This window comes from Channa argus, chromosome 20 (genome assembly GCF_033026475.1).
Source record: "Channa argus isolate prfri chromosome 20, Channa argus male v1.0, whole genome shotgun sequence".
Lineage (NCBI taxonomy): Eukaryota > Metazoa > Chordata > Actinopteri > Anabantiformes > Channidae > Channa > Channa argus.
The window spans coordinates 5,120,600-5,133,693 of NC_090216.1; the positions used below are offsets into that span (position 1 = coordinate 5,120,600).

The window sequence follows — 13,094 nt, forward strand, 5'->3', positions numbered from 1 at the left end:
GTCCAAGGTTAGCTGTAATAACATTTTATTTAAATTGCTAGTTAAAATTCTAAACCCTCATACTCGCATCAGAAGGACATTGTAATTATACTCCAGCTGCATGAAAATAAATCATGATACATTATAAAGCCTCATAAATCTGCCATGAGCTAGTAATGACGCACACATATTTTATCCCAATGGCTTTTCTATCATTTTAAAGACTTTCCAGTCATTTCCAGTCATGTAATTTCTCCTTTAAAACACGGCAAATAATTTGCGATCTGATCTAAAAGTGTGTCTATTGCATGCAACAAAATCGGACGCATAGCACAGCGTGTCACGGCTCATTTCTAATGATGTTTTTTGACTCTCGTGTTATTGTTTTGGGGTTTATGAAAAGGTCTTCACCCTGTTAAAAGAGTCGGATGTCACTTTTGTTAATGAATTCTCTCACAATTCGCAATGTGACACACTTCAACAGCTTGGAATAACACCCAGTACCATACGAACAAAAGCAATAGTGTTGGCAAATAATTACTCCCAGCCTGATTACTTATTTGTTTGAGGGATCGTGGTGGATTGATATGTATCATTATTCTAGTCGGATGATTATATGCTTAGACTGTGCATATGATGACTTACGGTGTCTATTATGGAAAGCGATGAGTCCAAGTTTGATAAAGACATTTAAACAAATCTGAAAATATGCACTTACAGTTTGCTACTGAGCTACTGTAATGTGATGTGTCTGAAAGTTTATGCACTTTTTTAAAATCATCTTTTTAAAGTGGTATCTTTTGAATATGTTAAAAAACATTTTAAGATCTCTACTAAATTCCACAGGGTGAGAGACTGCATTCTGTTGTGGTTCACTCATTTTTATCCCCACCACATACTACTACACAGGGCAGGTAATCTGTCTCAAGGCTTAAGCAACTGGAAATCAATGGTGGGTAATTGATCTATTGACCCAGAGGGATAGCCCCCTCATGTCCTATATTTTATACAGATAAAACAGATGGAGAGAATTGACACACACCAGTGACAACCACATTACACTCGTGCTTCTACAATACCTTATTTTATTAATTTATTCTAATAACTGGTTCTCTTGAAAACCATGACATCATCTTTGATTCCATTTGGTATTCAGTTGTTAAAGCCGTGAGGAATTTACGAGGCTCAATGCGGTTTCTGTCGTCTCTTTAATGCTGGGTATCAAACTGCAGTACTTTCAAATTACAGAACATATAAAAGTATTCCTGGATCTAAACCAAACAATAAAGAAACTATTCTAATTTACTTGTATAGATACTCAGCCTGAGTATTTTCACATTGAGTGGATGTTATAATTTCTCAGCCCATAATTATAGTTGAGTAAGTAGCTAGAAGGCGGCCTACTGACCAATAATTACCGGCTGATACAAACCATGCAGTGAACGAACAGCTGCATGGTTTGATAGGTTGGGCTACTTGTATTACAATGAGAAATGTAATGACGGCATGTTTTTTCCAACAGCGTATGTTATTTGTGTATAAGAAGATATGATTTTTCCATTGTGAAAAGTGTGTATATACCAAATGCAAAAGAACTGTGGGTGGTCCGGGTGGACAGTGGATATACTAAAACCTGCATGGAAATGATGGACTATAGTCAGTATCCTGAGTCTTACGTGTGCTTGGATTTAGGCAACAAAAGCAGCTTGGATACGTTTGGGGAAAGAATGTGTTTGCAGTGGTAATTATATGTTAGAGTTAACAAATGGGTGTTTTTATCCTTTGAGTCGGTTTCGATGTTTTAAATATTTAACCTAGACCCCAATATTTTACTAAACCTAACTATGTTCTATCATGGCATAGATATAATGTTTAATCATGCGTTATTTGCTATGAGAAAATAATAAATCAAGTGATACATTAGGAAAACCAAGAAGTGAAATTCACTTTTTGCGAGCAATTTACTTCTTTGTTCAGTATGCACATTGTTACTTGAAAATATGTTCATTAACAGTGTTTCCTAATTATGTTTTTAGAAAATGCAATACAAGTGGCTTTATGTTTCTGCCAAAATGTATCTGTGGTTGCAAATTAATAGTCTTTTCTCGGAGACAGGCCTGCAGGTATTGTATAGGCTCCAGTAATGAACATTTTTAGAACTAGAACAAGAAGCAGCAGCAAAAGTGGGATGATGCTCAAAGCCAACCAATTAATAACAAAATCTGGTTTGTGAGTAGGTGTGTAATTAACTCTGCTGTCAATCAGCCAGTGCGTGAATGATTTTTTTGATTTATTTGATTGAATTTTACAGTCTACATGCATCCAATCTGTCATGTGTGCAAATATTTGTTCTTCTGTAATCATTTAGTTGCTGTTTTGTAACCGCTACATGAGTGAGTGCCAGCCTCTGTTTACGTTCTCGTGGAATATGGTGTGGGTCTGTTAAAATCAGGAAGAAGCCTGCAGAAACCAGCATCCCTTTGAGCACTTTTCAAATGTAGGTCAGCACTAAAACGTTTGAGATCATCACCACAGTGTGCTTCTATCACACCATCCCGAACTGTAGACATTTATGCATCCTGCCAAATCAGCGCACTCCGCCACCTAGGGTGCAACGAGGAAATAAATCATCAATTAATGTCTTTTTAATCGCTAAACTATTAAAATGGTTGGGACATTATTAAAAGTAGTGAAAACCTTGTTCGAATTTGCCAATGTCTTGTTTCATTTACCTACAGCTTAACAATACATTATAATATACAAAAACAATATATGTTCGGGGTGGTATAATAGAAAACCAGGGGAAAAAATCAAATATTGCACAAAAGATGTAAGCACTGAATATTTGGCTTTTTTTTTTCGTAAGAAATTACCAAAACAATGAATCAATAATCAAACTAGTTACCTTTTTATTTTGGTCACATAATTGATTTATAGTGTCAACACGTCAAATGTTCAAGGATCAGTGTAACTACACATAATACGTGCTCTTGAACGGTGCACTCTCAAGTATTTATGGCATCAGAGAAAAGGATTTTATTTTGAATGAACAAAACAAAGGCTGCCCATTTTATCTCCCACTCACTCACCCCGGTCCACTGTGCAAAATCATGGAGTGATGCAAAGGGGAAGAGAAAGGTAAAAAGAAAAGAAGGGGGAAAAAAAAAAACTGTTGTATCTGGGGGATTTTGAAACAGAATGCCAGAGAGATAGAAAATGGATGTTTTTAGTTAGAGATGGGAATCCATTAAGGTCACTCAACGAGAGATTGTTGGTGGCTGGCTCTCTCTGAGGCCTGCCAGTCTGTGTCAGAATGTAATTCAAGAACAGATCCAAGTGCAGGCAAGTTTTCTCCCTGTAATTGGATGGAACTGCTGCTCTTTCGCCTTAACGAGAATATCGCTGATCTCATTAGCAGTAACGCGGTGACAAAAAGCAAGGATAGCAAAATCCAATTAGATGAAATAATCCACTCAGGTAAACAATAGATGATCAATTTCTGTTCCTTACAGATTTTAAATGCTGTTATCTCACATTTACATGTCCCTAACAAAGTCTGATGAAGTTTTGGTGCTGCTCGTTGAGAATAAAAAAAAAAAGAGAGAGAGAGAGAGAGAAAAAAAGAAAAAAAGAGAGTAAGACATTGTAACAGTCTCCAATTTGTCTGGTTTTGGAACCCTGGGGATTTGGGGGATTTTTCATAATGCAATACTGTTTATTGCAGCGAGCCAAAAATAAAGGTGGCTCTTGCTTACAGCATATTTTGGTTTCTATCCCTGCGAAGAAGCAGTAAACATTCAGATGAGGAATCAATAAACAGAACAATGGATCTCACACTCAGTCCAATTTTTGAAATAAGTCCCAAACTATTTGCTAAAATTAAGTGACTTGAAACTCAACCAGGGTCCAAAGGCACAAAAAACATGTTGTCATGTATCGCTACATTGCCCCCTGCTTTTCCTTCATCTCCATCCAGTTAGCTAGCTGAGCTTGTCATCTCTTCCCCCCCAGACATGGAATAATGCTGTACTGAACTTGTGTTAATTTGTTCAGAGCCACCATGAAATTATCTGTTAAAAAAAATAATAAAACGGGGTGCTGCTCGGTGGTAGATCACGTACGAGTGGATTAAAGTGAGGCAGACAGGATGAACAAAGACAGGATGAGAGAGATGAGAGGCAGGAAGATGGACAGGGTATTTTCAGGAAACACATCACTGCAACTTAATCTATAGATCTATTTGTAAAATGCATCTAGTGCTTGACAAAAGCATGTTTTTTCTCCACAATACAAGTGTTTTAGAATAGATTTTGCAGAGATCAAAATGACACCTTATTATTGCCAACGTCCAATTGTTAATCTCATTTTGTGTTTTCATTGTGAAAAGCAGAATTGACCAACAAAGCGCTTCTTTTGTCGTGGCAGCATTATATGGGAAACTAAACAGCAAAAGGCAGTGAGTGTACAGATACAAAAAAGGCAGCGTGAACCTGTGACGCTGGGGCTGTCATGGCTTCCCCTGGACAGTTTCATTTGTTTTGTGAGTAATATGAATTTTTTTTACTTTGTAAAATCCTTTTCCATCTCATTCTGTAAGGCGTCACTACACAAACCAAGAAGCAAGTGACAAACAAAAACCACTCGTAATTTGGATATAGATGGATTAAATGATGACCTGGGAACAAACAATGCAGGATGCTGGCGAGGGCGGCTGGCACTTGGATGGTATAGGTGATGTTGCTGTTATCTGACAGCAGACACTGTTCTCTCCTGACAGTGGCACTGCTCACAGCAGATCACTCTCTTCCAGCACCCTCTCACTCTCTCAAACACATTCACACCTACGTGTTGGAATAATAATGCCTCCACACACACACCTTGCAGTATCGATCTGTTGCCAGAGGACACAAGGTCAAGTCGCATGGTGTCAATATTTAAAACAGCACTCAGCAATAGGGACCTCTGCTATAACCTCATTAATATGGGGTCTGCTCTGTTCAAAGACTCTTCTGGCACTGAGAAAGGCCACTGGAGGAACAAGGACTGCATTCCCCCACACAAACAACACACACAAACACACACGATACATCCTAACACGCGGAAAGCAGCTAGAAGGAAATGAATTCGCAGGCTCAAAAACATTATAAACAAACATTATTTAACAACAGGAAGCTGTCTCTCTGGGCTCGATTCTGCCTGGAGTTCGTTTAATTCCAACGGCTATAAACCTAAAACTTCAAAAGGACCAGAGCCAGAAGGCTAAGAATGGCACTGACACAATCAACAAAACAAAGGTCAACATCATTTTCAGACACATCACACAACTGCAAACTGATCCTTTATGATAATCATTTAAAGCAGCCTTTTCACGTGCCACATAATTAATAACACCTATGTAAATATGGCCTGAGCACCACAGGGTTACAACAGCAAAATGACAAATTTGCTTAACTCCAGCTAGTTTTAACGGGCCACTGCACCAATTTCCAGCTTACTTTCTATGGTTTTAGTTTAGGGTGTAAGTGTACATTAATGCTTTAAAACATCTCTCTTGACTTCGCTTTATTAAAATATTCCACTGCTTCTAGCTAAAAAACTCCTCCAGATGACAGCTCTGGAAAATCACGCTGACCTCGATTACAAACTACATAATGTGAGCAACAAGAGGAAATAATCTGAACTGAAGATTCCTCCAAGTGATGCGTTTTTCAGCTAAAAGCAGAGATATATTTTAACTCAGAGGGAAGTTTAATGGCATTGATTTACATGTACTACCCAAACTAGAACCAAAGGAAGCCGGTTCAAAATCAGTGAAGACGTCAATTAACTGGTCTTAAATTGTAGATTTTTGCACAATACACAACTGAAACTAATTAAGAATCCTGTGCAGCTTTTTCGCTTGTCAATTTGTTTATTCACCCATTCTGTCCCTCACAGACAAAGGGCCCTAAGGCTCCAATGGACCGTGTTATTCTCAAGTACAGTCCATTCTGATCAATTGTTCCAGCATCCATGTGTCACTTCTGCCCTTCCACTGTTGCCACTCTAGTGTTATGCGTCAGGAGAAAGGCCTGGTTTCATCGCAGAGGCTGGTGTTGTTTCTACCTTCACCCTGTTGTTTTTCACACGCTCTCTTTCTCACATATGAACACAACAATCCAGCTACGATCAGCAAACACACACACACACAGACACACACAGAGAAAGACTTGGTGCAGACTTGCTGCTCTCAGAGATAAGAGCAATGTTTGCCACATGATTAGAATCTTCCAGTTACCATTAAAGACGCTTAATCTCCAGCCCCAACCCGCATTCACACCTTTTTCTCGTTTGCTGCCTCTCCAGAGAGAGTAATGGAGGTCACGGTGCGACGAGGGGGAGAGGAGAGACGCAGACGTGAAAACGGGAAGAAAAAGCAAGAGGTATTTCTTTATTTAGTGTATAACACTCTATAAAAGTGACAAAAACAGTGAATGTGAAGGATTGGGCTTTAATCTTGGGCCGATCTTTGCAGGCAGCATTTGATGTAAATATATGAACTACAATAAAAACTCAGTGTGTTTGAGCTAAATGGAATGCTGCCATGCTACCAAGCTAGGCTAATGTTAATGCATTTGAACTGCTTTGATCTTAACCACAATTTGATTTAGTGAGTACCTCGTTCACACGCCTGGATTTATAATATATGATAAGAAAAAACATTTTTTGGGGGGAAAATATAGCTATGAAAATGAGGGAACACCTGTCTTTAGCTAAGGCTAGCTGTGGCTATCCCAACAGCTGTCCACTGGTTATGTCCCTGCCTAGTGGTAATTGGTTTGCATACAAAGTTTGTAATAAAAAAAAAAAATAATAATAATAATAAACTGAGCTGGGTCATCTCCAAGCTACCTTTTCTATCTAAGAGAAAAATATATTCCCCATCAATTAATTTTAATAGTAGAAAGAAGGAACATCTTCAACACACCTCAGTCTTGCTTTTTAAGCATCACAGCACAGAGGTCGCCCTCCTTACAGTGACATCCTTAGACATCCTGTTGGCTTCTGATGCTAGATTGTGTTCAGTGGATGTTAATTTTGATCTCAACACTTACTTTAATACAGTAAAACAGTTGATCGTGGTATTTAGAAATAAGAGGTGTGGTGTTGAAATGGCTGTCTTCATACTTGTCCAATAGAAGGTTCTGTGTTCCTTTTTACTGTTATCCATATAAAATACATCTGCATCTACTTGTCTCTGATCACAGCTCACTGAATTCTCTTCATCAGTAGCTATGTGAGAGCAAAAGCTTGATGGCTCACAATCTTTTGAGCTCAGTGCAAGCAGAGCAGAGATTGTTGGTCCCCAGCATGCGGCAAAACAGATCCCACCATCTACTGGCCTCCTAATGGAAAATATTAAGCCTGTTACCAAGAACCTTAGCGCTTGTGTTTTCATCACCTCAAAAAATATGTTTAAAAGTTTTATTTTAGCTTTTAAAAACATTGAGATCACTTTACATGCGTTTGTCTCCTCGTGGCTCAACTACTGTAACGGTCTATTCACTTGCCTCAGCTCAAAATGCATTTAATCGGCTCCAGATTACACAGGATTCAGCTGCGAGGTTCTCAACTAGAACAAGAAACGACAACATCACTCCATTTTCAATCGACACTGGCTCCCAGTAGTTTAAGAATTGATTTTAAAGTCTTACTGCTGGCTTTTAAGTCCATACAGTTGAGTCTGGATGTAACTTAAGATCCTCTAACAGAGGCTGTTTATTTGTCTGAGTGTTTGCAGCCCCAGAGCTCTGCAATTAACTACCTGAGCAAATAAGTTCACCAAGGTCAGAAACATCTTTTAAAGCTCTTCTTAATACATACTTTTATGGCCGATCCATCCCTGATCTTATTTGATTTTACGGACGTTTATTTTATTGTTGTATCATTGCTGTATGTAGCCCCATTTGTTTTTCTTTTTTCCTTTTGGCTTATTCCGTGAGTTCAGGCCCTCTGCCTTCTGCACCCCAACCAAATGCTCTACCACTGAGCCAGCAGGCCCCCACTCAATAAATTAATAATATTATTATGGTATTTCATTCACTAAGTGACACATCTCTTTTTCTTTATCTGTGTCCTCTCTGATAATCAAAGAGATTTAGTTTGAACTCACCTGTACTCCAGTGAAAAGCGAGTTAATTCTGTATTGTTGTGGATCCATTTAAACTCCAGTGGCCAGCTCCCTTCAGCCATACAGGTCAGCACCAGCCTGTTGCGTTCCAGATGGAGCTGACTGCGCACTGGCTCAGTCTTGAAGTAGGGAGGCACGTCATCTGTAAAGTATAAAGAACAGAGTATAACATGAAAGTTTGCCTTCGTTTTTTTTTATTGCATCGTACTGCTGTAGCAAGCGAGCAGAAAATACCTCAACAGGATCCGAATAAAGAACACTGCTAAGTCCCACACTCATCCAAGAAGCTAAATTTTACTTCAGGTGACCTTCACTCTACTCCTGATATAATAGGCATACGTGAGGAGCGAACACATAGTCATTGTACTTAAAATAACTGGAACCCGAGTACGAGAACAGAGTGGTAACTGTATGCTTAAATCTGTCTGGCTAACAGATTGTAGATGGTCAGGTGCTTGGACCTCACCTAAGACAAAGCAAACTCTGCTGTGCGTGATTACCACTGGCCTGTACACACCGAGCCGTCTCATTCAAGATGGAAACCCCCATCTGAATGTGTTCCATTTGGAGCCACCTAATCTCATATGGAGCCTGTGTTGGGCGATCCCGACTTGCTCTGGGTGTCAGTGGTCCCTCTAACAGGGAAGAGGAAGCAGAAGCATCAAGTCATGAAGGACTGGTCCAACATTTACGGCTTTCTTCTACGTCTGTAACTCATTGGCACATTTTCCTCCGAGCTAGACAAGCAGACAGGAGAGCAGTAAAGCCGAGAAGACATGAAATCCTTTGGTCATTAGTTCGCCTCCACTCTCTTTCCCTCTGTCTTTTCCTGAACACGGGCTGCTGAGTGTAAAAATGGGCCGAGGAAGACCAGCGTGGAGCTTTCCATAGATGCACAAACTGAACTTAGCAACAGACATGTATTGATTTTTATATCTCAATCAAGAAGCCTCACCCACAAACTGTCAGGGTCCCTCGTGGTTCTAATATCTCAACCTTGATAAATGATGGAAAAATGGAGAGCTTACTTGGTGATCATCGTAAATATAGAACACATTAATTGGATGGTTGGATAATATAATTATCAAAATGACTGATAATCAGGCAGTGAAATTAAAGTGTCGAAATGATCTATAGCGCTGATATTTGGTTCTTCTATTGTGGCTTGACAAATCCACTGGAGCTACACAGATACGAGTGAAGGAATGGTGGGGAAAACAAGGGATGAAAGTGAAACAGAGGGAGAGACTTGAGATGATTTACAAGCTTTTCACTTTCACTCACATTCAAATTTATTACTGGGGCTTGTGGAAGTACTGTACATGCTTAATTTGTTGAGTAGCTTTTGTCATAGATTGTACATTATTAATACTAATAGTATGGTGTGAGTTGAGTTACACAACATCATAAAACATCCTTAAGTTTCCACTTCTAGATGTTCTCATTTGAAACCATCAGTGGTTGACTACACATTTCTTGTTTATGCTCATGTTGCGATATTAAGTCTGCCCTCACAGGTGGAAACAAGCAATAGAAACACCTCTTTGTATGGCAGCACCATTACCTACAGCCTCCAAATTGACCATAAAGCTGAATTAATACCTCTAATGCATCTAATCCAATCATGAAGATTGGATTTATACTTAGACTGCTGTATTAGTTTTAGCCACATTACACTGTATGCACCTAATGAACTCGCAACCACGAATATTCTTCAGAGAGGTTATGAAAGAGGCAAATGACTAATCATGTTATTTCAGTAAAGCGCATGGCAAATTCAAATGTTACCTTAAGTTATGTTGAGGAACTTTTGAAGTAATTATTCCAAAATAATGAGAAAATAATTAGACGGATTTCACCACAAAAAAATTGGAGGTGAAACATTATGGTGCACACAAGGAAACACAATGAAGAAAATCAATAAAAATTGCAAACATATAAAAAGGATTTGTTTACAGTTCAAAAGGGCATGACATCTCTCAGTAATTCAATACTGAATATTCATAAATGGCAGGGCCTTCTTGATGCATGTTTACAACATAAACTGCAATTTGGCCTGACCTCTGACTTTTTCATAACCAAAGTGCAGTGCCAACCCATAGCCTAGTCAGCACGAATAAATATTTATAACAAATAGGAGAAGACAGAGGAGACTCAATAAGGCGTCCTGCAGTATCGATCTGTCAGGTTCAACTCACATTACCACAGTACCCTTTTCAAGTTCAAAACCGTGCCCCTCGCCACTCTGACAGTGCTGGGCTCTGTTAAAATCCGATCCCCTAAGCTAGTCAAACACGAAGAAAGCCTCCAAACAGCAGAAGCATAAAAAGTAAAACAGATCAACGGCTAATCGGAACGTCACACTGTGATGTGAAGCCTCCATCGGTGCAAAGAAAGAAAGCACAATGAACCAGACGAAAAAGAAAAACCCAGGTTAAGTGATATAAGAGAAGTGAAAGTGATATATGAGAGAGCACATGGCAGACAGGGCTTAAGAGATGCAAAACAGAGATAAAATGTAAAACAGATGCTAAGGTGCCTTTAGAGCCGGCATCTCCCAGAGCAGTGTGGGTTAATGCGATGCCTGGCACCGAAGACAGGCAGCGAAAATGGAGGAGACGGAGATGTTCAATGGTGATTTGAGATGGCTGAGACTAATTGTTCCCTGGCGATGTGCGAGTCTCTTTTATCCGCGATGGGGAGATAAAAGGGAATGGGGGGGAATGGGGGGGGGAAGAGGCAGGGTTAAAAAAAAAAGACAGCGAGGGGTAGGATGGAACGCAAACATTCATCGGGTATCAGTCACCTACAGGTGGCCAAAGAAAACATTGATCACTGATGAGTATCTCCAGTAGCCCGTCTCATTAGGACGTCCACGAGAGCTCATCAGTGCTGCCAATCCACTGGAAATGGACATGCTCACACACTTCTCACACCCTGCTTGTAGCCTCTTCGCCCTGCTGCCCTCTGGGAGGTGCTACAGGAGCCTCGGGACCAAGACAAGCAGGTTCAGGACCAGCTTTTTGCTCACAGCTGTTTCCTTGCTGAACGTTCTATACTGTAAATAGCATTGCATAATAGTTGCACATATTGTGTATCATAACCTCCCTCATTGCACTGTCCATAGCACACATGTATATAACCACAAACCACATTATAACCGATGTACACAATATCTTATTGTTTACCCTTTTTTCTGTGTACTGTTTATTTAGACTATTGCTATATTTATTCATACCCATCCTATATCTATAATATATTTATTTACTGCTACTGCCTAATTATTTATTTGCACTGCTACTAATTCAATAAAGTTAAACTGAATGTAATCTAATACTACTACTAGTAATAATAATAATTTGCTTACCTGTTTTGTGTCAAAGCCTTGACATTACATGCAAACTCAATCCCACAATGACCAGTGTGTTTGTCTGCACTTCCAGTGAATGTGAGCAGCCCTACAAATGCCCCGCAGCCAGACCGAACCCACCCTAACTAGAGCTTCCACTTTGCTGCTGTGCTTCTTCCTGTGCAACACAAAGCTATAAGTGCGTGATAGAGGCCCCTTTTTTGCATACAGCACAACTCACGCCAAAGGATGCTCCCTGGGGCCACGGCCCAGGTCGACACAAAGCTGGGGAGTATGAGTGTGTGTATGTGTGTGTGTTTTTGGGTTAGCGTGTCAGATAGAGGCTCACAACCCAGTCTGCGGCACACAGTCAATTAAATCAGCTTTCTTATTAATGAGAACAGTGCTAGGTGAAAATGCCCACCCTGGGGGTGAGAATTCATAATTGAAGGGAACTTGGAGAAATAATTTCTAAAATAACAAGAGCTATAGTCAGAGCCATTTCTCCTGTTTTTATTTTTGTTCCTAATACTCATCTTGGAAAGGTCAATACAACTCTTTACCTTCTCTATACCAGCATCGGTCTTTAAGTCGCACAGTACTATTAGAGAACTTAAGTGAAATAGCTTTTTATATAAATGGGGAAGAGATGAAAGAATATGTTAAATACCAAAACTAAAATTCTAAGAGATTTACATTTTACATTGTTTTTATTTCTATCTGCTGCTGCTATCTATTACATTAAATAACTACTTGGTATTTGTTCACCACTGCTTTTTGACTTCAGGTGAACAATTTCAGACTGATTTATCCTTGTTAGTTTGAAATAGCATCACTGGCCTCAGACAAAGGCTGCTATACTCTGTATTTAGGATTATTTATTAAACTTCATTTATGACAAAAACTCACTGGACTTGCAGGCTTGATGTGATGACTGACTTACACCAGTTTAATCAGTTGTATATCCATTGTCAGGGAAATACTTTTCATAAAACCCCATCTTAAAATATGCCAGGTATGAGCCTGCCAGTTTTACAGCCACATGCAAAACCCACTGCTGGGTTTTCACAGATAAGTCAGACAGTCGACACACACATGGGCTACTTTCCAGTTCCCAGGAGGTTGTGGTGCTGCAGTGGCAGCCATGAGTGGCAACCTCCCTCCTAGCTCAATCCTCAAGGGGGACCAACGCTCCCGGACACAGCATAGATATTTTAGCTACAGCCTGGGGGGCCCCCCCACACATGCATGCAAACACACACGCACGCAAACACACACAGGTGCGTGCTCATACGTTTTCCACTTGCTCAATGGAGTCGATAGACGCAGCCAACTGTACTTTAATTACTAATCTGGGATGAAAATGTGGGCAAATGAGGCCTGTGTGTATGTGGATGCCTGTATGAGTGTGTGTGATTTGCTTACATGTGTATAATATGTGTGTGAGTGTTGATCATTCTTTGATGGCAGGTAGCTTGATGTGTGTGTTTGTGATGCTGATGAGGATAGAAGTTTGCTGGTGGTCTAACTGAGCCGCTAATGGCCCCGCTGAGTGTGAAAATCTGTTCTACTGTCTGTTTTTATTTAGCCCACTGG

The 13,094-nt window shown here is 39.8% G+C and overlaps 2 protein-coding genes across 7 annotated transcripts in view; one reads left to right on the top strand and one right to left on the bottom strand.

The window, feature by feature from the left end:
- The window catches only part of sdk2b (sidekick cell adhesion molecule 2b), a 254,571-nt gene that overhangs the window by 73,616 nt on the left and 167,861 nt on the right, over nt 1–13,094 (bottom strand). For all 6 annotated transcript variants that reach the window (XM_067487921.1, XM_067487919.1, XM_067487924.1 and 3 more), the window contains exon 2: nt 8,132–8,291. In XM_067487921.1, coding sequence (XP_067344022.1) covers nt 8,132–8,291 — 160 coding nt within the window. The remainder of the gene's footprint in view (nt 1–8,131; nt 8,292–13,094) is intronic.
- The window catches only part of rpl38 (ribosomal protein L38), a 422,602-nt gene that overhangs the window by 70,891 nt on the left and 338,617 nt on the right, over nt 1–13,094 (top strand). The window lies entirely within an intron of this gene.